We start from the raw sequence: 26,535 nt of genomic DNA on the forward strand, positions 1-26,535 counted from the left end.
ACTATTTAAAAATAATTTACGTATTTCAAGTAAATATTTATTTAGAAATTTTGTAATAGATATTTTAGAGGGGTTTCGGACTCAATCGCCTGTTGTATCTCTTTAAATAGTGCTTAACGAACTTATATTTGTCTAAAGGTATGTCCAGAGTGCACCGGCTTTACGAACCTGCTCAATTGAAGCAGGTAGTAGCCATTAACAACCGCTTGCAAGAAGCTGGAATATCTCATTTCGCAGCATAGAACTATTTCTTGAAAGTCTATTATGTCTTTTATTAGCTAGTGATCGTATTTATATTAAACTGAAACAAGAAATAAATACCCAAGTTTATGAAATTAATAGGTCTCAATTTGATATTACGATATATCCACAACTCATAGCTCACCCTCAAAAAAATTACGAATATTTCCGCATACCGGATGCGTCTCAAAAGTGGCTCACCCCCTATAACTTTTTTATTTTTTCAGATAAAAAAACGACATTTGGTATGTTAGTATATGACATTAATTAAGATTGATTTACGTATTCGATTGTTTTTCGTCACTTCTTGTTTCACCGGGAAGGACTACAACTTTTGATTTTTAAATAGCACCCTCGGTATAATTTTACTTTATTTCATAGAAAATGACATTCCAAATAGAATGACACATCATATGTCAACTTTTGACATTTTCGCATATGGTTTATTTGAAATTGTAACATGCGGTTCATAACGACAATTTGGCCCAAAATACCAAGTGTGTGGTATCAAATTATTTTTAAGCGAAATTGTCAAAAGTTGACATGTGATATGTCATTCTATTGAGAGTGTCATTTTCTATCGAATAAAGTAAAAAATACTGAGGGTGCCATTTAAAAATCGAAAGTTGTAGTAATTTCCGGTGAAACAGGAAGTGACGAAAAACAATCGAATACGTCAATCAATCCTAATAATTAATGTCATATAAAGTGCGTCTGCTGGATCTGTGTCTACGAAAGGAATGCGGACAAAAAACATTTAAATAAACAGCAATATATTTTATACGTCGACTTGTCGAGTACGTCACCGCAAATCGCTCCGCCCACTCATTTTATTGGCTACTTGCAAATTTCTCGAATTTTTATTGATGCGTCCCCAAGTAGCATTTTCACGACTTGCGACCACATGTTTACTAAACACAACGTTGGATTAGTTACAAAAAATAGTTAGCTCCCTACCTTAGGTATTAAAATAAATTTAAACGTTTTTATAACGTTGTGCCGACGTTGGACTTGTACTACAGCAAAGTAGAAGCTTCTGCGACGTCGAATAAACGTTGTCTTGTAACCTTTTTTGCTTAAGTGATCTTTAGGTGATTCGGACAACATAGTTACAACGTTGGACAATATAGAATTTTCCGACGTCAGTTTCAGGACCTATTCCAACGTTATGCAAACGTCGTCAGTTTTACTAATTCCAACGTTGTTTAGATTTCCTTATTCTTACGTTGGTAGGACGTCGAGTCACTACCTTTTTGCAACTGTATTGAACCATAACCTTAAATCTTAAATTTTCAATTCATTGTTCTGTTCAGTCAGACAGTTCAGTGCTGTTTTTGTTTTTATAAAAAAAAAACTTAATTAAAATGGGACATAAGAAAGGTACATATAAAACTAAATTTAAATATACATCGACATATATTACCGACACTTCCTCGTTTATTTAGATTATAGAGGGCGGCACAAGCTAGACTCTAGAATGACTAAATTAGGCAATCTTGCGACTAGTATACTACCTGTTAAGGCCGAACTGCGACTTTATTAGTCCAGTATGCGACTACTCGAACTACTCCATCTTAATCTCCAAAACAACAAAGTTAAAGCCGCCATGTTGTTAAATAAGAAAATGTTTCGTTCTTAAAATAGCAATTCCTGCTTTTTGAATACATTAACTTGAAATATTTGACCCTAAAAAATACGCGGAAACAATTTTTTCGAATGCGAATAAATTATTCTCATTTTACTAAAAAAAAAATTCAAGAAAATTTTTAAAACTTCTTTAATTTCAAGGCCCATTAGTATTTTTTAAAGTAGAAACAATACATTTATCAATAAAGTTGTTTGCGTTTAACTTTTTACCTTGGGTAACGAGTTACAGAGTCGGTTAAAGTGTTTCAATAATTATGATCTTCAAACATCCTCCACACTTAAATACTTTTGTTTTGTTTTCCTTCACTGCCATCTGACATATGTCTCTAACTAAACCATAAAAATAATATTTTTACTATAATTATCCCAATTTGGGATAAAACGCGACTTAGACGCCATATTAGTTTTGTATTTCTGTGAATTAGGATTTTAAACAACGTTGCAGATTGTACTAAATTAGGCTTCTAGCCAACGTCGGTATCCAACGTCGTTTCGACCCAAAAATTATTCTCCAAACTAGTGCAGACTAGGGTTGGCACGAGGTTGTACCGACGTTGCGCCCCGACGTTTGGTCGCGTCACACAACGTTGTCCCGACGTCCAAATGCTGCTTGGGTCGTCTAATTTTTTACGAAAAACATCGAGAGAATATCGTTTCCCCTCTCACGGATACCCCGTAGCTACAGAACGGACAGACGTACTGTACTAACGTACCAAATTTCGTTTTTTTTTTATATATAGATAAAGCGAGAAGCGGGAAGACGGTGCACTATGGACGTACCTTAAGCCTAATGTAGCTCATGACTGTTATTTTACGTGTGGAACTATTTCAGTTAGTGTCTTTAGATTCAGCCTTCTAAGTTAGCTACTAATATAACAGTACTAAAATACAGACGTAGATAATTTTAAATAAAGTAGACTTAGTATGACAAACACTTGCACAGTCTTGTAAATATTTAGCATAATCTAGTATACTTCATTGTAGAATAAAATATATTGTTGTTGCAGTATTAACCAACCAAACCAACGGCAAAAAGAAGACGGAAGACAAGCCTCCAACGATAGTGAGCCATCTCGAGTCGGCTTTCGTGAAAGACGGTGAACCGGTGACGGTGTCCTGCCGCATCATCGGAGCAGACAAATTCGACGTGATCTGGCTGCACAACAACAAAGAGATCAAGCCCAGCAAAGACTTCCAGTACGTGAACGAAGCCAACATCTACAAGCTGGTGATAGCAGAGATCTTCCCCGAAGACTCGGGAGTGTACACCTGCGAGGCCTTCAACGACGCCGGCGAAAGCTTCAGCAGCTGTACGTTGAACGTAGTAGTTCCGGGCGACCAGCCCAAGAGTCCTGTGTTCAAAACATTCCCGATTTCCGCCACGGTTTCGGACAGCGAAACAGCCACCTTCGTAGCGGAAACCGAAGACGAACCTTTACAGATCAGCTGGCTGAAGGACGGCAAACAGATCAAGGAGAGCAGCGCAAAATACAAATTCACCGCAGACGGAAAGAGATACACGCTGCAGATTGTCTCGTGCGACTCGAACGATATCGGTCAATACCAAGCCAAAGCCATCGGCAAAAAGGGCGAAACATTCGCTGCATTCTCGCTCAACGTTGTTCCAACCGGTCAGCTTTGAAGCTTTCTCTCTCTGACTTACTGACGCTACTGATTCGATCCGCGCTTCCTTAAGACGCGCATTAATGAACGACTTGCTCCATTTATTCATTGTGTATATTATTACTGTATAAATAACGTTTATTTATTTGTAAGGATTTTGTATAAAAGCGTTAAGCACCGTGGGAAGATGGTTCTTTGACGAAGAAGCGCTTGTGGCATCTCCAGCATCCTCAACTTTAATACCATCACGATGCCGTTGGCGCTGCTTCGATTGAAGAGTCATTTTTCCCGGAACCGAGCCAAAATTGCACATTTACATGTTTCGAACGTGGAGCAACCATCGCCGATAATTTAGTTTAAATGGTATGAAAAGAGATTTCTTTATTTTAGCGTGAAAGTGCTTGAGCCATTATTTTCATTCAGCCATCATTGTTCAGTATTTAAATTATCACACGAAAACGCATTGTCGCTTGTGCAAAGCCGTACCAAAACTGTATCATATTATTGTAAAGAAATAAATCTATAATTTTTATTTTTCCATCGAGTTTTATTTCATTATAACTCCTATCAGATCTATTTTGGTGTTCTCTGATTTAACTAAAAACAAAAACTAACTCTAATTAGAAGTTGCAAAGGATCGAAACTACTGCAATTCGATGCATTCTGCCCCTCTAGATATAAGACATCTCTACTGAATCGATAATACAATCCGTTCTTTACTATAGAACGGAACAAAAACTACCCCTAAGTAGGGGTTGCTGAGGGTCGAAAGTAGATTCATAGTTCCATTCGATGCCTTCTGCGCCTTGAATTCAACCTATACATACCTACTTTCACCTATACTTATCTTACTATATACTACCTAGACATACCTATCTTCAGAGATCTTAAAAAAATAGTAAAAGTGAAGGTAAAATTTTGAAAATTACAGTATTTGTAGGAAGTTTTATGTAGATTTAAAATATATTAAGCTGGAATTTTTTAAGCGTTTTGATTTTGTTAAAAACTTGATTTTCCAAACCGTTGTTTTAAAATGATTTATGATGATGGCCATTTGTGACATATTTGAGAGATCTTAAAAAAATAGTCAGATTGAAGGTAAAATTTTGAAAATTACAGTATTTGTAGGAAATTTTATGTAGATTTAAAATATATTAAGCTGGAATTTTTTAAGCATTTTGATTTTGTTAAAAACTTGATTTTTAAAACCCTTGTTTTGAAATGATTTATGATGATGGCCATTCCTGATATATTTTCAGAGATCTTAGAAAAAGAGTAAAATTGAAGGTAAAATTTTAAAAATTACAGTATTTGTAGGAAATTTTATGTAGATTTAAAATATATTAAGCTGAAATTTTTTAAGAGCTGTGATTTTGTTAAAAACTTGATTTTTCAAACCCTTGTTTTGAAATGATTTATGATGATGGCCATTCCTGATATATTTTCAGAGATCTTAGAAAAAGAGTAAAATTGAAGGTAAAATTTTAAAAATTACAGTATTTGTAGGAAATTTTATGTAGATTTAAAATATATTAAGCTGAAATTTTTTAAGAGCCTTGATTTTGTTAAAAATCTGATTTTTCAAACCTTTGTTTTGAAATGATTTAAGATGATGGCCATTTCTATATTTTCAGAGATCTTAGAAAAATAGTAAAAGTGAAGGTAAAATTTTGAAAATAACAGTATTTGTAGAAAATTTTATATAGATTTAAAATATATTAAGTTGAAAATTTTTAAGAGCTGCGAGTTTGTTAAAAACTTGATTTTTCAAACCCTTGTTTTGAAATGATTTATGGCCATTCCTGATATATTTTCAGAGATCTTAGAAAAAGAGTAAAAGCGAAGGTAAAATTTTAAAAATTACAGTATTTGTAGGAAATTTTATGTAGATTTAAAATATATTAAGCTGAAATTTTTTAAGAGCCTTGATTTTGTTAAAAATCTGATTTTTCAAACCCTTGTTTTGAAATGATTTATGATCTTAAAATCTTAATACCTGAAATTTTATTAAGATCAGCGGCTTGACCAAAATAACTTTCTGTCTATTATAATTTTTCAATGTACTTATATAGACAAAAAACAGATAAACAAACAGTAGAAAAAATCACATACCTATGTCACCTATCAAGTACTTAATAAAAATATCAATAACAGTTTATATGGTAGAAGGAAAAAAGAATGGGGCTTAGAAGGAGTACTATAAAAGACATTAGTCATATTTTTTATTGTTTTATTACATATTCCAGTAAAAACATATAAATTAAAGCATGCCAAATGTGATTAATTAAATTTAAACCACTTCTTACCAATTGAAGACATCACATGTATCAAAAATATTTTTATCCTTCTAATACTTCGCCTTGTATTTTTTAAATACATAAAACTTACAATAAAATAGAACAAACAACAAGAAACAAAAACATAATTTTATTGTTGATTTTTTTTTCAATAACATATATCTAACTTATCTAAAAAAAAAGTCTAACTCATAAAAACAATACTCAATTAACTTTTTTATCTGTTTTTTTGGAAGCATATTCAAACTCCAAGTCTTCGTTTAATTTTTTTGCTAAGAAGTAGAGCTCAGCTATTGCAACAATGAGACCGCATATTATGCCCAGCAGAAGTCTAAATCCAAAGTCTAAGCTGCCTGTCAGCAATTCTATTCCAACAAAACCAAAGGCAAATGCAGCAGCAACTGATATAATAAACTGAAATATAGCTATGAGATGCTGGTTCATCATACGTACTAAAAAGAAGCATGTTATTATTTATATCTCTCATTAAAAAATAATAAGCTTACACTGATATCCAATAGTATCTTCAGGTAATGTTCTCCTGTTATTGTCCACATTTCGTATCATATTTTTATATTCTTGATTTTGTTGTTCTTCTTTAAGTTTCTGACATCGTTTCTCTAGCTCTTCATTCCTTGGAATTTCTACATTTTTAGGAAGCAGTATTTCAGAGCTTTCGATCAATTCATGAAGGTATACTTTCTCCTCATTACTCCTATTTTGGGCCGCTATATATTTATAGAGCCAGTGGAGATCCTCCAGGCTCAATTTAGAATTTGTATCAATAACATCAGATTGTACTTTTAACTCAGGTTGACTACTTTTAACTGAATCTAACACTCTATTTTCAGTTAGAGCCTTTATAAATCTCTTATCTTCTTCAGTTACAAGATACTCAATTTTAAAATGTTTTTGTGTTGGTTTCTGATTAGTTTTATTTTTGAAAACAACATTTTTAATACCAGCAGGCATATCACCTCCCACTCTGATATTAGATATATAATTTCTCAGTTTGTTTGAAGGTATCACAAAAATTTGTGGATTTCCAATTTGACCTACATTGGAACTCATTTTGTGAACTTCAATTCAACTTTCTCTCTAAATTTCCATAAAATATCTTCAGCTCTTCCTGCTTTTCTGCTATGTCTCTATTAATGTCGTAATATTTTGGAAGAATTTCATCCATAAATTTTGTCCTGGCTTCTTTCCACTTCTCAAAATTCTTATCCGATTCCTAAAATAATTATCTGACTATATATATTATAACTTTGAAACATATATCAAAAGCAAACCTTGCTAATTTTCTCCTGTAACGTAGAAAATTGGTCACACAACTGTAATGCTTCACTTAATTGTCGGTTCGATTCAATAAGACTCTCATTTATCGTTTCTTTTAGTTGATCAATGTGAGTATCCTTAATATCCGTTATGTTTTCGATAGTATTAAACAAATTATCAACTTCTGCGTCCCCTCTTTTCTCCTAAAAACAGGAATTTTGAACACTTTTTGAAGTTGTTTGTGTAACCTACAAAAATTATACCTCGAATTCTTTCAACAGAAAATTGATCTCGCCTGATAAAAAGCCGTTGTGGTCGAAGAGCCTGCTCCCAATATTACTAATATCTAAAATAATCATTAATTGGTTAATTGTTTAAATAAGAAATATCTAAAAAAACCGCACCCTTCAAAACATCTGACATTGCTTTAAAAAAATTCTAACCTAAAATATTTATTTCATTTGACATCTCCACCACAGAAGATCTTGGAATATACAGAGCTGATCAAAAAAATAAATATACCATACATACCTGTCCAGTACTTTTATCACAGAACAGATACAAATTTGTATCTGTTCCTGTGCTTTTATAATGAATTAAAAAATAAGATATAACATGAATTCGAAACATATGATAACTTAATTACACTTCTTACAAATCTTATTTGTTGATTTGTAGAATCATTTAATTTACAACAAGCAATACAAAATATATTTCTAACAAACTATTAATAATAAATTAATGTAACAAAAAAAATTAAATAAAAAATAAACTGGAATTCGACGTATTCAATTATAAGAATAAAATGAAAGGAAAGAAGGCTATCACCTTGAACTTTTTGGTAACCTACGGTAGACTAAGATGAATAGCAAATTATTTATTGAATTTATAAAAAGATTTCTTGGCAAACATTGTCATTAAGAGCGCATCGATCCTTCGTTTTAGTTGTTTTACAAGTAGCCGATTAAAAATGTTTATAAAACTACTGATTTTCAGTGTACTCTGTGTTCTTCTTGAGAGTGCACCACTGAAGGTTCCAGAGCTATTATCTGACGAGGAAGAATTTGAAAAATTTAAGGTATATATTTAAAATATAATACAAGTTTTACAAAATCAATGATCAAATGTATGATATTATTTATATATTTTTTTAGCTGGTACATAGCAAAGAATATCAGTCACCTGAAGAAGAGGCATTTCGATTTCAGATATTCCAAGACAATTTGAAATTCATCAGAAACCATAATAAGAAGTACGAAAAAGGAGAAGTCAGTTTTGTCCTGGGAATAAACAAATATGCGGATTTAACTCACGAGGAATTCAAAAAACAGTTTTCTGGAGGTTTCAAAAGGCCAAGACATTAAGTTTTGTTAATATTAACGTTAAACATTTTATTACCGCTGATTTTATAGTAAAGAACTAATTAAATGAATGTCTAAAATTAAATAAACTTGTTAAAATTGCTGGCTTTAGAAAGTTATTTAAGAAAAAACAAAATTGATGTATGTTTGGTTGCATAATGAGGAGCCTTGGGTAAACAAAAATAATTACATATATTAAAATTAAAGAATTCCCGTAAAACGAATAAGTTAATCAATAAAATGCATTGAATATTATTTACATCTTGCAAGGTTACGTCCTACGACGTAATCATTAAATCCTTTACTATTATTACTGATGAAAGATTATATAGTAAATTGGCATTTTTTATGCAGTTTTTCCTTTAGAATAGGAATATTAATTATAATAATTACACAGTAACATCATGCTTACAATATCTTGCTTTGTATTTAATATTAAAAACGAATAATTTGTTTAAAATATATTAATAGTAATGGACTTTAGGGGAGGTAGGGTAAAAGTGGCGCAATAAATAAAATCTCAATATACTAATAATAATACATTTTAATAACAAGATAATGATTGGCTTACAAGGGTAAGTTAATTAATAGAAACCATAATAATCGTTCTCATATACATATATATTGACAATATGTACAACAACAAGTAAAAATGATATATTTGGAATAGAGTAATAAACGATATTATCCATTCTAGATATATGAGAGTCTGTTTTTTTCAGATGACGTTAGTTCTGGGTGCCAAACGTCTATAATCAACACAAGTCTTAAATCTGTCCCATTATGCCACACTTCGTGTTCAAAACTGTCGTCGAAAATTATTACATCTCCTTCTTTCCATGATCTAAAACAGTTAAAAACATAGTAGCACCTAAAATAACTCTTATTTGAATTTAAAAAAAAAATAGAAATATAACAATACATAATTTTACTTATCTATCTCATTTTTTGAACCAAAAAATATTTTTAAAATCTATCTTGCTGTAAAGACTTTGATAACTCTACACCACAGCACAATCATGCAATAATAACAGACACTGACACATATATTATAGTTAATTGGAAAACAGAATAAAATTAGCCAAAATTATTTATTAGTGATTACTATACTTTATTTGTTCAGCAACCCTAATGAAAGTATTTGGTTAAAATCTATCTTGCTGTAAAGACTCTGATAATTCTACGGCACAATCATGCAATAATAACAGACACTGGTAAAGACTCTGATAATTCTACGGCACAATCATGCAATAATAACAGACACTGACGCATATTATAGTTAATTGGAAAACAGAATAAAATTAGCCAAAATTATTTATTAGTGAATACTATACTTTATTTGTTCAGCAACCCTAATGAAAGTATTTGGTGGAAAGTATTTGGTTAAAATCTATCTAGCTGTAAAGACTCTGATAATTCTACACCACAGCACAATCATGCAATAATAACAAACACTGACATATATATTATAGTTAATTGGAAAACAGAATAAAATTAGCCAAAATTATTTATTAGTGATTACTATACTTTATTTGTTCAGCAACCCTAATGAAAGTATTTGGTGGAAAGTATTTGGTTAAAATCTATCTTGCTGTAAAGACTCTGATAATTCTACACCGGCACAATCATGCAATAATAACAGACACTGACACATATATTATAGTTAATTGGAAAACAGAATAAAATTAGCCAAAATTATTTATTAGTGATTACTATACTTTATTTGTTCAGCAACCCTAATGAAAGTATTTGGTGGAAAGTATTTGGTTAAAATCTATCTTGCTGTAAAGACTCTGATAATTCTACACCACGGCACAATCATGCAATAATAACAAACACTGACACATATATTAGTTAATTGGAAAACAGAATAAAATTAGCCAAAATTATTTATTTGTGATTACTATACTTTATTTGTTCAGCAACCCTAATGAAAGTATTTGGTGGAAAGTATTTGGTTAAAATCTATCTTGCTGTAAAGACTCTGATAATTCTACACCACGGCACAATCATGCAATAATAACAAACACTGACACATATATTATAGTTAATTGGAAAACAGAATAAAATTAGCCAAAATTATTTATTAGTGATTACTATACTTTATTTGTTCAGCAACCCTAATGAAAGTATTTGGTTAAAATCTATCTTGCTGTAAAGACTCTGATAATTCTACGGCACAATCATGCAATAATAACAGACACTGACGCATATTATAGTTAATTGGAAAACAGAATAAAATTAGCCAAAATTATTTATTAGTGAATACTATACTTTATTTGTTCAGCAACCCTAATGAAAGTATTTGGTGGAAAGTATTTGGTTAAAATCTATCTAGCTGTAAAGACTCTGATAATTCTACACCACGGCACAATCATGCAATAATAACAAACACTGACACATATATTATAGTTAATTGGAAAACAGAATAAAATTAGCCAAAATTATTTATTAGTGATTACTATACTTTATTTGTTCAGCAACCCTAATGAAAGTATTTGGTTAAAATCTATCTTGCTGTAAAGACTCTGATAATTCTACGGCACAATCATGCAATAATAACAGACACTGACGCATATTATAGTTAATTGGAAAACAGAATAAAATTAGCCAAAATTATTTATTACTATACCTTATTTGTTCAGCAACCCTAATGAAAGTATTTGGTGGAACTTTTAATCCTAAATGAATCCTAAGTCTACAATTGGTTGGTCCACAATGTGGCCAAACGTGGGTGTTTGGATGCATGACACTAAATTTGGTCTGGCCCCGTTTGCAGTTGCTTGCATCTGGAAAGCTCTGGATAATTCCGCAAGTAACAGGACTTTTTTCACAATTTTTCTTGTGTTTTCTGCTCCTGGCAAAAAGTTCAAACTGTTTCCAAGTCCCGGTGTCTTTAAGATTCTCAGCCTCGTCCTCAAAATACCCTTGGCTGTTCAAAGCAGACAGTCCTTCCTCTCTGATTTTTTTCCAGTTGTCTTTTAACATGGAAAACAGGTTTTTGTATGAAGGTAGGTCCTCCAGGCTCCACCATGGTTTTGCGGTAAGCCTTGGGACGTTGTACAGGGATCTTTGGTATTTTGACATAAACACTTTTTCTTTTACGCCTTCTTCATATACCTTTAAAAAAATATTAATATATTCCATAAACAAATGTACAGGGCGTTTCAAAAAACATGTGCCATCTCTCGTAGGGAGATTCCTCACGTAAAAATAAGATTTATTTTTAGGTAGGAGTTCCTATGAGTGCTACATATTTTAAGGCTAAAAAAGTGTCGACAGATTAACCAGGGACGTGCATATGGGTTATCACTGGAATATTTTTCTAAAAAAAATATGTGCGCCACTGACTTTTTTTCCTCTTATTCGCAAAAGTGTGATCTCCACGATGAGATAACTGCAATTTTATTATAATAAAAAAATTATTATTAATAAATTATTTATTTAATCTAATTTAGTATTAAATTTATTACACTGATATTCAGTGCTACCTACAGCAAATTCATAAAAAGATAATGGTATTTAAGATAAATACAAAAGTTCTATTTTTTATATGTATGCACTCATGTTAAAAAGAACTTTTTTTATAATTTTTGATGAGTAATCAATGAGTACTTATTTAACATTTTGACAAGTTAATGACATTAAAAATTTTTAAAGGTTACTATTAAAAATTTATTGGATTAAGATATAAATTAATTAAATTGAGTTTATCTCATCAAGGAGCCCGAAATCGACAAAATACCAAGAGACAACTTTTAATTAGCATTTAACGGTCTACACAAACAAAAGAAAAAAAGTCAGTGGCGCACATATTTTTTTTTAGAAAAATATTCCATATGCACGTCCCTGGTGATTATGTCGACATTTTTTTAGCATTAAAATATGTCGAACTCATAGTAATTTTTACCCTCCAAATTTCGTTGGAATCGCTAAAATACTTGGAAGAAAACTATAATAAGTCGAAAAAATAACTCCCTGTAGCTACGACACAAAGTCGAATCGGACCTATAATAATATGAAAAATAAATCTTATTTTTCCTAGAGAAATCTTCCCACGAGAGATGTCACGTGGTTTATGAAACACTCAGTATAAGGATTTATTTACTTTCATGGCCTCATCAGGCTTGTTAAGTCTAGAAAGGGCGTCACCAAGATGGAAGTAGAATCGTCCATCAACTACACCTTGGGCTTTAGTCTTCAAACCTCTGGACATATAGTCAATTGATTCTTGTAACAAGTTATCGGTCGTCTTTAAAATAAACCCGTAGTGGACTAGAGCAAACCCATCATTCGGCCATTTTCCTAGAACTCTTTTCAACACAGTTCTTGCTTCATCAACCGAATTGACCGTTAAATATGTCACAGCTAAATTATTCAAATATGTAGCGTTATCAGGAAACCTTTCAATCAATTTCCAATGAACATTAACAGCCTTACTATACTGTCCTAAAAAATCGTAAGGAAATATTGTTTCAATGTTCACTTTTAGCTTCAACTTACCTAGAAATCTAGCTCTATCTATGTACCTTTCGGCTGCGATTACAAACAACTGATCAGGAATATCACTGACTTTAAGAGCTCTCGAATAATAGTGTAAAGCTTGCTGTAGCAGGTCATTCCTTTGCTGTTGCTCAGCCATTATATCCAAAGCTTGGGCTTTTCCAAACAATGAACGCGGAGAATTAGGGTATTTTTGCAGGAGGGCTTCAAACAGTTTATTAGCATAAGCAACATTCTATTTAAATAAGAAAAAAAAAATCAGTGTTAGTAAAAAACACTCAATTTTTATTAATAGAGGTGCGGAATATTAATAAAAATTGATTGACGAGAAAAAGCCGCAAAAATATTGTACCAAAATATTTTCAGATGCGTTACAGTCACAGTAAATTAACATTCCATTCAAACAAAAAAAGTAACAAACAAATTAGCAATGCGGTCTATAAATTAAAACAAAACAACAAAAAGGGTTTTTTAAATCTCCTAAAAAAAGAAATAAACGCGAAATATTAAAATAAAATTTAATATAAATAAAGAGGGAATATACCTTCTTTAGATGCTCCTGTGCTGCATCTAAATCGCTCTTTATTTCATAATCTCGTACATTTGTAATGTCGGAATGTTCATATTCGCCTTCCGACTCAGATTCATCGCCAACATTCACATCTAAAAACATGCTTTTAAAAGAATTTGGACATACAAAACACAAAGCATTAGGGAGTGTCAAAAAAATCGACTTTTTTTTCATTTTATACTCTGACAAAAAGGTTGGTAGACACCTCAAAAAAATTCCCTTCAAGTATGAGCTCTTAATTTTAATAGGAAGTTCCTCCGCCTTTCAGTTTTCTGTTTTTTTCATTATTTAAAAAAAAATTCGTATCTCGGTGTCTACTATTTGAAAAAAATATCTCGTCTCATATATTTGTAGGAAATTGGATTCTCTACAAAAAAGGTCTCTTACTATTTTTTTGTAAACCTCACCATTCGAAAGTTACTAAAGGTTGAAATTTGATTATTCTAAGGCAGATTTTTTTTTTCTTGTGAACTCGTTAACAAAAAATCATTTTGATATGCGCAATTCGTGCTTTTGTAGGAAATTCACTGTTCTACAAAAATGGTTTCTTATGATTAGTCGAATACATTAACCGTTTAAAAGATATTCATCGTCAAACTCTAATGCACAATAATTTTAACAGTTTTTGATTAATAATTCAAACAATTCCAATTTATTTTATGAATTTCTGGAAATTTTTTACAAATTTAAGTTTCTGTCTTGAAAGTAACTACTATCGAAGTTCTCTGTTCGAAAATTTATTATTTTTATAATATTGTTACGGATTCCGTGGGTCCACTAATTTAAACTCACGATAAAATACTTAATTGGAAATATATGGAAATATTGGAAATATATGAAATATTTTATAAGAAAAACTGAAATATTTATTTATAAAAATCATAACAAAACATCGCAGAACACAAAATGCTTATACATAAACACAAATAAAGAGTTATTCTTCAAATTAAAAAAATAAATTAAGGTTAAATTTGTAGAAAAAAAAATATTTTTGACACACTAGTCGAGCAAGAGGCATATCTTCATCGCTGTCATTAGCATCAGGCATGTCTTTATCTCTGTCATCAGCATCACACTCAATAACATCTTCTTGCCAGTCTACTTCGTCAAAATCTTTAATAGTATCGGAAATAAAAATTGATCAATTGCCGTTTCCTATTTTTTTCAGCAATTTATGGAAGAAGGTTAAAAATTTTTAAAAATCGTCGTAAAATAATCAAATTTCAACCTTTAAAAACTGTCGAACGGTGAGGTTTCCGAAAAAATTGTAAGAGACTTTTTTTGTAGAGAATTCAATTTCCTACAAATATATGAGACGAGATATTTTTTCCAAATAGTAGATACCGATATATGAATTTTTCTTTCTAATAGCACAGAATATCTAGCTACGCAACAGAAGCCTCGTTACATGTATAAAATCGTAGGTCTCAAAAGGAGACAGGCTTTTAAAGCCTGTCTCCAAATCAGATATTTTGATGCGGTAGTTTCGCTACTACATAATAGAGGGCGATAAATTTAAAAGAAAACAGTTTTCTACAAACAAAATTTAAAAGAAAAAAGGCGTAATGGAAGGTCAAAAAATACGAAGTTTTATAAAAAAGGACTTTACAGGTATATTTTTTATTTACGAAGAGTTTATAGTCTTATGGACCAAAAACGTTATCAAATTACTGTCGAACAATCATTTATCTCCCGCTAATATATTAAAACCAATCAACATTCCTAAATATTCAAATAATAAGGGATAAATTAGATAAGACTGCAAAACTCAAAGAGAACGACACAAGTGGCAAATATCATTTAACAGTATTAAATAATATGATAATATGCGAAAAAAACGTATTCAACTTCAACAAAGGAAACCATAATACACACCTCACAAAAAATTTCGCAACACTTATATTTTTCGTAGATTTATTCTTGAAACACTTCAAACATTTTTATGTGAAAAACTTAAATCTAAGGTCTGCCTGAGTTATGGTATACTTTCCATTCCTTAACAAGTTGCTATTAATGCAAATAACTTTTCAGATTATTGTTAACCAAGAGAATTTAAGAATACTTTGCAGTTTTCCAAATTAATAAGTGATGCGATAATTTATGTGGGGTGTATATTATTTCAAAATAACATAATATGTAAGGCACTTACATAAAACATGCTTAAAAATAATTCTCAATTTCTTCTCCATCCATATACAGGAGCTCTTTCGCTTCCGGAAACAAGTCTACTTTTTTATTTTTAGAGTGCTTTGGTCGCAGATGTGAAAGTAGAAGATCTGAATATATCAATAAGTTGTGCAAAAGATCTTCAATAGTTTGGCTCCAACAATGATGCAGCATTGAGGGTGGAGTGTTAAATACATCGAAGAAAATTTTGCCGGTTTGAAAAAATATTCTCTTGAGTAATTTTTCTCCAATGTTGAGATTTTCTGAATTGTTGTAAACTGTCCCCCACCCCAATGTGAGGATGGTTCCTCGCCCTAAAAATAGCATTCAGTATGTTCATAGCAAGCGTATAGCTTTTCAATAAAGAAATTATAGCACAAAAACTTTACGGATAAAACTACGGTCGAATCAATGGAAAACGTAATTATGCCGTGAAAGAAATTTTTTTTTCTCCAGGTTCGGATCTAGGTGGATGAAATTTCTTGTAAAATGAGTATACTAGAAGGTTCACTCCTATGATATTTTGTATATAACCTTGCGCTGAACAAGCGTTTTTTGAAAGTCATAATAAACATGTAGAAACTAGACTTGAAAAAAAAATTGGAACATTTTTTCAGGGTTTGTTGTTAGTAAAAAGACCTCTCTTTACGGAACAAATTGTTGGAATTGAACAACACAAGGGAAACTTCTGAAAATAATAAATTTCATTATATGAAATTTTGTACAAAATTTGGTAAATTAAGGAAACCATAATTTTAACTCGCCATAACTCCCCGACTAAGAGAGGTCAACTCAAGAAATAGCTCACATGATGGGGCTCTGGGATGTCCTTTATCCATCTATATAAAAAACTTGATGAATTATTTTTTTTGTTTTTGGGCTAATGTCCTGCATTTCCGGATTTCGTTACACTGTGCAGCGCCCAATTTTTTGAATGAATATGACTATAAACGCTAAAACTGCGTTCCGTCAATGAATCCTCAAACTCGATATATTCACCATATTATATGTTTGTAAAAACTGTTCTATAGTAAGTTTAATGTTTATAGGGTTACAAAATATAGAAAGATATATTATTAAACATCGGGTTTGAATCGTTAATGACGAATACTTAAGATTTAAGTATTTTTAAAATATTTCCAATATTCCCAATATTTCCGAGACACGTTTGGAAATTTCCAATATTTCCATTTCCATGGAAATATTTCCAACGGAAATATTTGCATTTATAACACTAATCACGACAGAAACTCAAAATTTGTAAAATTTCCCCGAAACTTTTTTTTCGAAACTGAATGTTTATGCTTGAACTAATTTATTATTAATTGTACCTGTGTCCTTTTTAAAATCTACCTAGGTCTATATAAATAACGTGGCAAACAAAAAAAAATTGTTATTATAGTATTTTTATTAGTCAATTGACATTTTTTGTACTGCATTTTAATAAATCATTTCCATTATTATTAAACGTATATTTCATTACTAACGTTTCAGCATTAATAAATATCACTATCAATCGCCCTGTGTATTATTAATTTTAAAGGTAGTTAAAGTTATTTTCTTAGTTAATATAATAAAGTTGTGTATATTAAAAATGTATTTTGAGAGCATATTATTTTTTCTAATAATATACTTAAAATTAAAACTATTTTAAAAGCCAAACGAATAATTAATATAAGTGGATCTGACAAGAAACGAAGACTAGAAAGAAATTATTATACACCAGAAAAAGAATGGGATGCCAATTAAAGTCTTTTTGAATCGGCAACTGTGCATATTTAACCGAGCTTCAATGCCGTCGACGTCCCGTCGATTTACATCGATCCACAACCGAAAGTTGAAAATTTCCAATTATATTCTGATTATGATATTGTCGCGCCATCTAGTATTTTATTTGTGCAATTTTAGCTCTTTCATTTCGAGTATTTTTCTGTTGCGTAGCTAGCTATATTCTAGCTATTCTAGCTAGCTTTCTAGCTATATTCTGTGCTAATAGTAAGGTAAAAATAGAAAACTGAAAGGCGGAAGACCTTCCTATTAAATTTAAGAGCTAATACTTGGAGAGAATATTTTTGAGGTGTGTTTTTCAAGAGTATAAAGTAGCGATGGGAACTATCGAATGAATTAGACTATCGAATGGTTAATGAATGAATGATTTCAACTATCGAATGGTTTTATTCGAATAAAATCATTCATTCATTTGTATACTAAAGCATATGTGACAACCTCGCCGTGCGACTAAATGGTTATCGTTGAGCCACGACTATCGAATGTTTTTGATAAATGAAATTTAGTATTCGTTTGATTTTTGTGTGCGTCAGTGCATTATTAGTTCTTCCAAATTTTTATAACTTCGCCTTATAAATACTGTGCTATTTTTGCGTTTATTAAAATATTTAAAATACTAAAATAGTAGTTTTTTTAATTGACGATTGTGTGCGTGTGCAGGTGGTCAAAATTTTTCCGAAAGTTTGTGTGATTTTCCGTAGCCCGATCTTTCAATTATTTAATTTTATATGGTATATGGTCTATTTTTTAATGGGAAATTTTGAGAAGTAGCAATTTTTAAGAGAGATGAGATGAACTTACAATTAATTTTAAAAATACATATTTGTATTTTAGATGTTTTAATAATATGAATTAGTTGAACTTAATAATTATATTAATTAATGTGGTTAAGTAAATGGTTATCGAACTCAGACTATGGGGTGAGAAAATTAAATTAAAAGTTTTACACGTGCCAATTTAAAAAAAAGTTAACGATGTTTGTATTTTGTTTATGCTAATTCTCTTACATGTAGTTTTTTGCGAAGAAATATTTCATTTATTTTTTAGTAAGTAAATACCAGTAAAAGTAAATATTATTATTATTAAATAGTAATATAAAGTACCGAATATAAATAATTTTGATTTCTAATTTTTATTTATATTTTCCTTGCATTACACTGCACGCTTAGAAAATTAATAAATGTTTATATTTCATGATTTTAAAATTTGTTGTTAATATAACAAATTAGTTCTGTAATTATTATTATTTAATAAACCAACGTTGCCACAAAAATTTAGAGACTATATTATTTTTAAATGGGATCTAATATAAATAATTTTGACATCTAATTTGTTGTTTATATTTTGCTACTACTTAAAAGAAAATATTTATATTAAATGATTTTAAATTTTGTTGTTAATAGGTATAACAAATTATTACTGTTATTATTATTTATTAAACCAGTTTTTGCTAAAAAACATTAAAAATAATTTTCCTACATCCAAAATAACTAGTATTATTGCAGTGTAACAACAGAATATTAATAAAAAAAAATGCAGAATATATAGACATACTATCCCTAATTAACTAAAGCCAAACAATAATATTCTTTGCTAATATCAACTAATACCAAAATATGGCAACAGCGCCTTTCATAATGTATTTTCTGTATAAATACTCGCACCTCAATAAAAAAATAATGTGTCCTTATCTATATCTGACTCCGCAAAAAATCAAAGATGCCGGCTTCTTTCATAGCATTGCCACAGCATTGCCATCGACCGCTGTCGGGTTTCTCGGAAAGAAACCTACGTCGCCAGGCGAGAACTAAAATTCAGTTAATATTTTATTATAATCGATCCTGACGAATGAATGAATTTCATAAATGAATGAATTTTATAAATGAATGGTTTTTGCTGCCGAATTACTAGAATACAATATTTCAAGGCAGATGACGGATCTATTCGATAATTTTTATTCGAATAGTTTTCAACGAATGTTTTCTTACTAGCTATCGAATTATTCGAATGAATTGCAACTATCGAATGTTTCGATAGTATTCATTCGATAGTTCCCACTACTAGTATAAAGTTAAAAAAAATAGTCGATTTTTTTGACCCACCGTACTAAGCAGAAAATTAACTTTGTAATTTATAACTAACTAAAGCAGTCTAAACGTCTAAACTATCACAAAAGCTAACAATGCTTCCGCTCGAATAATTTTACCTCTTCCTAATTTTCCGTATTTAGCCTCAAGCCGTTTCAGCAATTCCTCGTCCTCATCATCATAGTCTTCTTCGGACTCAATCTCCTCATTATTTATATCTTCCTCCAAGTCTTCTTCCTCCAACAAATCTTCTTCGTCCTTCAGGACGTCGTTTTCGAACTTTTTCAACTTCGCGTCAAACTCTCCCTCCGGTGTCATCGAGCTGGTGTACGTTTCTCTAAGATCCTCGTATTCTTCTCTAGCTGATCTGTGCTCACTATGACTATCTTCATCGCTATAATCGTCTTCTTGTTCCGAATAGGCTAGTTCATTTAGCACGTTAAAATTAAGTATCCGAAAACGCTCAAACAAATTTTATGTACCTTCTTCCTCGTACTCTAAGTCGGGCAAATCTGCCTCGACTTCTTGAAGAGTCGGTGGTGGTATTATTGTGTTTCTCCGCGATATGTTAGGGGTGGGTTCGTTGTCTTGGCTTGGTTTTATCTCTAGAGGATCTTAATTAAATAAAAAAAAACACGATGTGATGAAATGTCTGGCCTTGATAAAACTGTATTAGACCAGAAGCTAAAAAATACATCTTCATTTTTTTCTTTAAAACTTTCAGCTATAAAAGCGTCCTGATTATGTGAACTATAAAAGCACTAATAAATACAAAAGTGTGGAGTAACATCGAGAATACAGTTACAATAGCAGACGTATATATATTATTATATATAAGAAAAAACGCTTGTAGTCCAGGAGGCAATGAAGATTTTCGGTACTTATTTTCCCAGTCAGCAAACACCGATAGCTTTATTCGGTACGACATTCTACGCAAATTTCAGATATACAGGGTGAGTCTTGAATAAGTGCAAATATTTTCAGGGCTGGTAGCTCTCGATAAAAGAAACATATTTTCTCTTTACCGTTTTTCAAATAAGTCCAAAATAACAGAGTTATTTTCCTTTGAAAATTTCCAAAAAAAAGGTTTTTGCTTAAATTTTGAGAACCACTGAATCTTTTTTGAATTTTCATTCTTGTAAATTTAATCTACTACCTATATTGCAACGTGCACAAGATATTATGTTTTTTAACTAAAAACTTAACAAACTTTCAAAAAATTCGAAATTCAAAAAATTTTTTTCGCGGAAAAAAATCATAATCGTGTTTCTGAGGTTGAAATATACTAGCCCTAAAAATATTTGCATTTGGTTGAGGCGGAAAATGTGTTAGGCAGTACAAATATATTCAATTCAGCAACTGGGAAAACAAGTACAAAAAAAAATTCACTGCCTCCTGGACTATCATAGGTATCAGGAAATGCACTGTTAGTGGCTAGTTAAATTCTTAGATTAAATATAGAAAAGATACAGCTTAATATATCCTCAAGATACACATGAGAAACCAATCCTAACTTGAATAGTGCATAGTTATTGTAGTGGTGTGCTGTATCTTTTAGTATACTTATTCTAAGGTTAAAGCAGAGCAAAACCATTAATTGGTGTTATATTATATGGGCCATGCGTTTACTGACCGGGTCGTCTTTTTCTAAGGAAGACGTTGTATGCTACAGTCAGGAGAGCTACTCCTACGCCAATTTTTGTAGCCACTGTAAAAACATAGTTGTTTATTAATACTGCATTTCCTGACTTGAACTACTTAATTATATTTTTTTACGTTTAGACTGCCTTAAATATATACCGCAATTTCGTAAAAAAAAACTAAAAAAAACACTTACGGCCAGAGCTCTCTTTGGGCTTGACATCTTCGACTTTTTCAATTACTGGCACTTCTTCTTGTTCTACTTCTATCTAAAAAAAAGCATAGAATTTAGCAGGAAATTTATTTAAAAAAACAAACGTCGCACTTTTTCTGTACTTGAATCAGGTTCTTCATCCGCTGCAGCGGTCTCTTCATTAACTTCTTCTTCTTCAGCGTCAGCTTGATCATTATCCTCTGTACTTTCATCTGGGGCATTTTTAGATTCATCCTCTTCTTCCTCTACACTGTTGGACTTTTCTTCTGATTCATTTTCCTCCTCAACAGTATTATCATCATCTTCTTCAACTTCGCTTTGAGGTTCTTCTTCGGTTTCTTCAGTCCGTTCTTCGGATTGAGGAACTGATTCATCTTCGTACTCCTGAGACTGTTCTTCCTCCGAAACTTCTGCTGGGTGTTCTTCGGATTCGTTGTGGTCATCTTCATCATCGTCATCGTGTTCGTGTGATAGTTGATGGGAATCTTGATGGTCTTCGTCGTGTTCACCAGAATTTTTCTCGACCCATCCTTCGAATATTTGAGAGAAACGAGATTCTACTGGAACGTGTTCGACTGGAAATGTGTTAAATAAGATAACTAAGGCCACGGCCACACAGAAAGCGTTTTTTGCGTGTGAAACGCTTTTGCGATTTTACCGTTTGAAGCTTTTATCTCGATATGTGTCCATTAAAATTAGGCAAAAGAGGCGGCAGGTCTCCAGTTTCTATCAAGCTGTCAATTAGTAATGAAAAAGCTCTTGAAATTTCCGGCCAGTTCAACAATCAATCCTTTGAGAAAGAGACAGGCGAGATCGGGGCGGTTAGCGTTAAAAAGACGAAGATGAAAGATATGCTTGGATCGAACGTTGAACGGGTTGGACATTCGACGACGAAGGCAATCTACTGCTAGTGCCAGTGGCGTGTGTAAAAATAATTAATATTGTTTGCCATTTGTTTTAGCAATTTTAATTAGGTAAGGGGTTATGGGAGGGGGATAAAAATTTTAAAAAATCGTAACTCCAAAATTACAGTAGCTAGCGAAACGCGGTTTTCAATTTAAGATTAGGAATAATATTTGCAACAAAACTTTTAATAACATCAAAATCAGTCAAAGTTGCAGTTTTTGAGATAAAAAAAAATGGAAAAATTCCTTTACTTTGAAACTAAAAGAACTGCCTACCAACTTTTTATTAACATACTAGTTGAAGCCTGGCGCATCCTACAGTTTTTAGAAGAGCAAATCTTTTAGTAAAAAAGCAACTTTCTAAAGCAAGTCGTTACTTCAGTAGAGACGACACAGATAAACATTAGCATTTTATATATGTTGATTTTAGTATGGGCGGCTATATGTGCCTCCCGGTTTTTTTTTTCAAAAAATTCCAAATTTTCCAAAAAAAATTTTCCAAAAAAAATTTTCGCGAAAAAAGCCTCATAATCGTGTTTCTGGGATCAAAATGTACTACCTGAGGTTAAAATTATTTCCACTTATTTAACACTAACCCTGTATAATCCTGTTATTTTGTTTTAGTGGCAAAAGACGCTTCACGCAAATATCGCTTTCTGTGTGGCCGTGTGCTAAAGGTTTTTTTTGGAACTTGAAGTATACTTACGTTCGTTTAGGCCTTGATTTTCTTTGACTATCAGCCCTATTAAGACAATTAGAGCGGAAAAAAGTAAGACGAAGACGATTTTGGCGCAGATATTCCCTCCGGTACTTCCTTCCTTATAAACGTGTATATTGAGGTCTTCGTTCGAAGCCCCGAGACTCAAATCCTCGTCTAGAAAAAACGAAATCGGCATAAGTAACAATGAAAATGTGCGCCGGGGGCTTAAAAATAACTCGCAGCCGAAAATACTAAAAATAAATCGTGGAATATTAATCGGACGGGACTCACCTTTGCGTTTCTTTTTGTCTTTGCGTTTTCGCACCTCCCCCGACATTTTGGGAAAGATTTTTAAAAGTGCCACACCACCATCAAAACAAAGCCAATTTTGATTTTCGCCCCGGATCACCGCTCGTTACTTAATAATGGCGGCTCGACGAGCACTGCCGACTTTCCACGAAGCTCATTTGTTTCAGTAGCTTAGTTCTACAGGGTGTTCGGAAAATACTAAAAAAAATGTTTTTCTATGTTTGATTATGCCCATTCTAACAAAAAAATAAGATAGAAATAGTTAGTTCATTTTAAAATCGACGAAATACCAAAATACCATAATAGCAGATGTATTAATATCTAATAATTAAGATATTAATAATAATGAACAAGAAACGATGATTCAGTGTCATGGTACAAGTCATGGTAGGCTTTGGAAAAAAGTTGCTTTTGACGTAATAGTTTAAACGTCAAATTGTTATTAGATCAACATTTTGATAGTCTTAGCAGCGTTTTTTATGTTTTAATTGCTTTTTCAGAATGCCTTTATTATTTGAAGTAGTTGAAGTTGTTAGCATTTTGAAAAAGCAATTAAAAGATAAAAGACTATCAAAATGTTGATCTAATAACAATTTGACGTTCATACTATTACGTCAAAAGCAACTTTTTTCCAAAGCCTACCATGACTTCACTGAATCATCGTTTCTTGTTCACTGTTATTAATATCTTAATTATTAGATATTAATACATCTGGTATTATGGTATTCGTCGATTTTAAAATAAACTATCTGTTTTTATTTTATTTTTTTACAATGGGCATTACTGATACTGTGTTGTAAAAATAAGGTAATTACAGGCTTATTTTTTGGTATTTATTATAATTTTGCTAATATCTTCGGTTTGAAAGAAGATATCAAGATGCGGTTTTCGCTGACTTTTTAAGCTTTTACTACTCTTTACTATCAGCTAAAATTACACATACTATTATATTTAATTTTTTTGAAAAAACTCGCTATGTTTGTTAAATTGTAAGAAAGCGCCCCCTAGCGCCTACGTTCAAAACCTTATTATTATTATTCTTATGTTATAATATAGAGTAAGAAACGCTCTTTTAAACGAGCCCTCGTTTGTTGGATTCTGATCATCCAGTCTGGAGTTATTAACACTTAAATAAAGATAGATCTAACCTTCCTCCACCACTTTATTTTAGCAGATAGGGGAAAAATTTTTTTCGCAAACGTCTCAAAAGTATTAATTTTTGTCATTTTAACGCCTAAGCATAAAAGTAAAGCCTAAGCACAAAAGTACAAAAATATATTATTAAACTGATATTAAGTGTCAAATTTAACGAGTGTACAGATTGTTGCTCGATTGCTGTTTATATTAATTGCAATGTTTGAAATTGATTAAAAAATGATTTGTTGGAACTAAAATTAATTTTTGTTGATTAAAAACTGCAGATCAAAATGTCGGTAAGAATTTGGAAAAATACAACCGTTTCAAAAAAATATAAAACAACATATTTCCTGACAACGATTATAAATTCTCGGGAATGAAGATATAGTGTCTATATCAGAAGAACCTAGTTCTGCACTAGACTGCGAATGATATGTATTCGAACAGCAAATTTTTGTCATTTATACATAAATTTTAAAATAAATCCCTGCGTTTAGCGGTCTAATGGATTCACACGAAATTACAGTTCGTCTGTTGGATCTGTGTCTATGAAAGGAATGCGGACAAAAAACATTTAAATAAACAGTAATATATTTTATACGTCGACTTGATGAGTACGTCACCGCAAATCGCTCCGCCCACTCATTTTATTGGCTACTTGCAAATTTGTCGAATTTTTGTTGATGGGACGCGTCGTCTAATTTTTTACGAAAAACATCGAGAGAATATCGTTTCCCCTCTCACGGATACCCCGTAGCCACAGAACGGACAGACGTACTGTACTTCAAAAATCGGTAAAAACATTTAAATTGACGAATAGATATTTTTATATAGTTTTATAACATTTGCAATTACTTTTCGATTTATTTATCTGTTATATCTTTTATAGAAATATTTTTTATAGTTTTCTTTTCTAGGACACATTTTTATAACTTTATGATTTATAATAAAGTTTCAATAAAATTATTTTTTTTGATTTAAATCACATGATAAAATTAAAAAAATCACTTGATTTAAATCATGCCAACCCTGCTTTTATACCTCGTATAAAAGAATTTCTATAAATTGTATTAAATTAATTTCAGGTGTTGGGATGTTAATAAATATGCTAAAGTTAAAACTAAGACGCGTGGCTTTAGTTTTCATTGAAAAAAAAAGATTAGTCGTCTTTCCTCGAAATTAAAATCCACGGACAGGCCTAAGGATATAATGCCCTTAGTCGCGTGGCGGCGGTGTGACGGGCTGGAATACTCCTTTCCCACGATTCTACCCTTCGAATAAGGCCCTCCGCTTTGCCCTAGCGCTACCTACCGCCCCCCTGCACCCCTGGCCCTGTAAAAACTATAATGGTTTCGATTGTCACCAATGTCCAGCAGCACAAACTCAAGGTGTTCGACGAAACTGGACATTTATCATAAAAAGAATACAGTCCTCTTTATTTTCTTAAATCTAACTCTAATAAAATCGAAAAACTATTCTACCTTCACAGATAAAAATATTCTTTTAATAAAAAAATCATTAATTCGTATTAAAAAATGATACGGAAGCAATTTGAGAAGATTCCAGCCGAAAAACCAGGTAGAATAGAGGGTGAATCTGTGCACCTATCTCGATGGTACAGTTAGAGAACCTGATACAACATTCCGTTTCATCTGAAGGACGATAAAAAACAATTTACCGTAAAATAGTAGTAAAACCCTTTTCAGAACCTTCGTTTTTATCTATCAAACAGGACCTAACTGTATTTAAAACAGTCCCTAGACTTTTTATATATAGCCCTATAGGGATATATATAAAATATATATATTTTTTATCTATGTTATAGGGATAGCCCTATAACATAGATAAAATCAATAAAATTAAAAATATACGAAATAATATATATGTACTGATTTCTTTCGAAAATCGACAACTATGAAAGTATGAACCTTTACCGGCGTGAAGATAGCCACGGTTTTCCATCCACGGTTTCAGAAAAATCCCAACCATAGTAAACATATGGCAACGACGCTTTTCGTCCGATTTCAGCCACATCCACGGTTTTCGGTGTCGAAACGCCTCATTTAAA

At 31.6% G+C, this 26,535-nt stretch overlaps 5 protein-coding genes across 14 annotated transcripts in view; 2 read left to right on the forward strand and 3 right to left on the reverse strand.

The window, feature by feature from the left end:
• LOC115887144 (twitchin) overlaps positions 1 to 4,047 on the forward strand; it is a 64,268-nt gene extending 60,221 nt beyond the window's left edge. For 7 of the 8 annotated variants that reach the window (XM_030906489.1, XM_030906482.1, XM_030906485.1 and 4 more), the window contains one exon: positions 2,895 to 4,047. In XM_030906489.1, coding sequence (XP_030762349.1) covers positions 2,895 to 3,529 — 635 coding nt within the window. In that variant the 3' untranslated portion in view covers positions 3,530 to 4,047. The remainder of the gene's footprint in view (positions 1 to 2,894) is intronic. The other variant, XR_004051015.1, reaches the window with a different exon arrangement.
• Positions 4,048 to 5,921: 1,874 nt separating this feature from the next.
• On the reverse strand, positions 5,922 to 7,513 carry LOC115887140 (transmembrane protein 199). The gene is made up of 5 exons (XM_030906479.1): positions 7,490 to 7,513; positions 7,349 to 7,431; positions 7,100 to 7,288; positions 6,314 to 7,041; positions 5,922 to 6,259 (listed from the first exon to the last, which is right to left on the reverse strand). The coding sequence occupies exons 4-5, from the start codon at positions 6,876 to 6,878 to the stop codon at positions 6,012 to 6,014; spliced, it is 813 nt and encodes a 270-aa protein (XP_030762339.1). The 5' UTR covers positions 6,879 to 7,041; positions 7,100 to 7,288; positions 7,349 to 7,431; positions 7,490 to 7,513; the 3' UTR covers positions 5,922 to 6,011.
• On the reverse strand, positions 6,889 to 7,444 carry LOC115887171 (biogenesis of lysosome-related organelles complex 1 subunit 5-like). The gene is made up of 3 exons (XM_030906516.1): positions 7,349 to 7,444; positions 7,100 to 7,288; positions 6,889 to 7,041 (listed from the first exon to the last, which is right to left on the reverse strand). The coding sequence occupies exons 1-3, from the start codon at positions 7,442 to 7,444 to the stop codon at positions 6,889 to 6,891; spliced, it is 438 nt and encodes a 145-aa protein (XP_030762376.1).
• A 380-nt stretch (positions 7,514 to 7,893) lies between the features above and the next one.
• Positions 7,894 to 8,549, forward strand: LOC115887141 (cathepsin L-like proteinase). The gene is made up of 2 exons (XM_030906480.1): positions 7,894 to 8,163; positions 8,240 to 8,549. The coding sequence occupies exons 1-2, from the start codon at positions 8,056 to 8,058 to the stop codon at positions 8,447 to 8,449; spliced, it is 318 nt and encodes a 105-aa protein (XP_030762340.1). The 5' UTR covers positions 7,894 to 8,055; the 3' UTR covers positions 8,450 to 8,549.
• Positions 8,550 to 9,048: 499 nt separating this feature from the next.
• On the reverse strand, positions 9,049 to 23,528 carry LOC115887117 (aspartyl/asparaginyl beta-hydroxylase). Of its 3 annotated transcripts, XM_030906444.1 has the most exons (12): positions 23,313 to 23,528; positions 23,028 to 23,195; positions 21,528 to 21,991; positions 21,399 to 21,471; positions 21,195 to 21,269; positions 20,044 to 20,175; positions 19,681 to 19,983; positions 13,494 to 13,612; positions 12,950 to 13,184; positions 12,555 to 12,895; positions 11,079 to 11,566; positions 9,049 to 9,290 (listed from the first exon to the last, which is right to left on the reverse strand). In XM_030906444.1, exons 1-12 carry the CDS (start codon positions 23,356 to 23,358, stop codon positions 9,140 to 9,142), a joined length of 2,595 nt encoding a protein of 864 aa, XP_030762304.1. In that variant the 5' UTR covers positions 23,359 to 23,528; the 3' UTR covers positions 9,049 to 9,139. The 3 variants fall into 3 exon arrangements, with proteins under 3 accessions (XP_030762304.1, XP_030762305.1, XP_030762306.1); XM_030906445.1 differs by lacking the exon at positions 21,195 to 21,269; XM_030906446.1 differs by lacking the exons at positions 19,681 to 19,983; positions 20,044 to 20,175; positions 21,195 to 21,269.
• Between the last annotated feature and the right edge of the window lie 3,007 nt (positions 23,529 to 26,535).

Source organism: Sitophilus oryzae, unplaced genomic scaffold, assembly GCF_002938485.1.
Source record: "Sitophilus oryzae breed Bouriz unplaced genomic scaffold, Soryzae_2.0 scaffold_552_pilon_pilon, whole genome shotgun sequence".
NCBI classification, from domain to species: Eukaryota; Metazoa; Arthropoda; class Insecta; order Coleoptera; family Curculionidae; genus Sitophilus; species Sitophilus oryzae.

Bases quoted from the DNA above. Each gene is read 5' to 3' on its own strand.
- LOC115887140 (XM_030906479.1), bottom strand. From the start codon at position 6,878: ATGAGTTCCAATGTAGGTCAAATTGGAAATCCACAAATTTTTGTGATA. The intron at 6,260-6,313 runs GTAAGCTTATTA...GCTTCTTTTTAG, and splicing joins AGATACTATTGGATATCAGT to TACGTATGATGAACCAGCAT.
- LOC115887171 (XM_030906516.1), bottom strand. From the start codon at position 7,444: ATGATTATTTTAGATATTAGTAATATTGGGAGCAGGCTCTTCGACCAC. The intron at 7,289-7,348 runs GTATAATTTTTG...TCCTGTTTTTAG, and splicing joins TTCTGTTGAAAGAATTCGAG to GAGAAAAGAGGGGACGCAGA. The intron at 7,042-7,099 runs GTTTGCTTTTGA...TAATTATTTTAG, and splicing joins TACAGGAGAAAATTAGCAAG to GAATCGGATAAGAATTTTGA.
- LOC115887141 (XM_030906480.1), top strand. From the start codon at position 8,056: ATGTTTATAAAACTACTGATTTTCAGTGTACTCTGTGTTCTTCTTGAG. The intron at 8,164-8,239 runs GTATATATTTAA...ATATTTTTTTAG, and splicing joins AAGAATTTGAAAAATTTAAG to CTGGTACATAGCAAAGAATA.
- LOC115887117 (XM_030906444.1), bottom strand. From the start codon at position 23,358: ATGTCGGGGGAGGTGCGAAAACGCAAAGACAAAAAGAAACGCAAAG. The intron at 21,270-21,398 runs GTAAGTGTTTTT...ATGTTTTTACAG, and splicing joins GCCCAAAGAGAGCTCTGGCC to TGGCTACAAAAATTGGCGTA. The intron at 13,613-19,680 runs GTAAAATTATTC...GCATGTTTTTAG, and splicing joins ATACGGAAAATTAGGAAGAG to ATGTGAATGTTGGCGATGAA.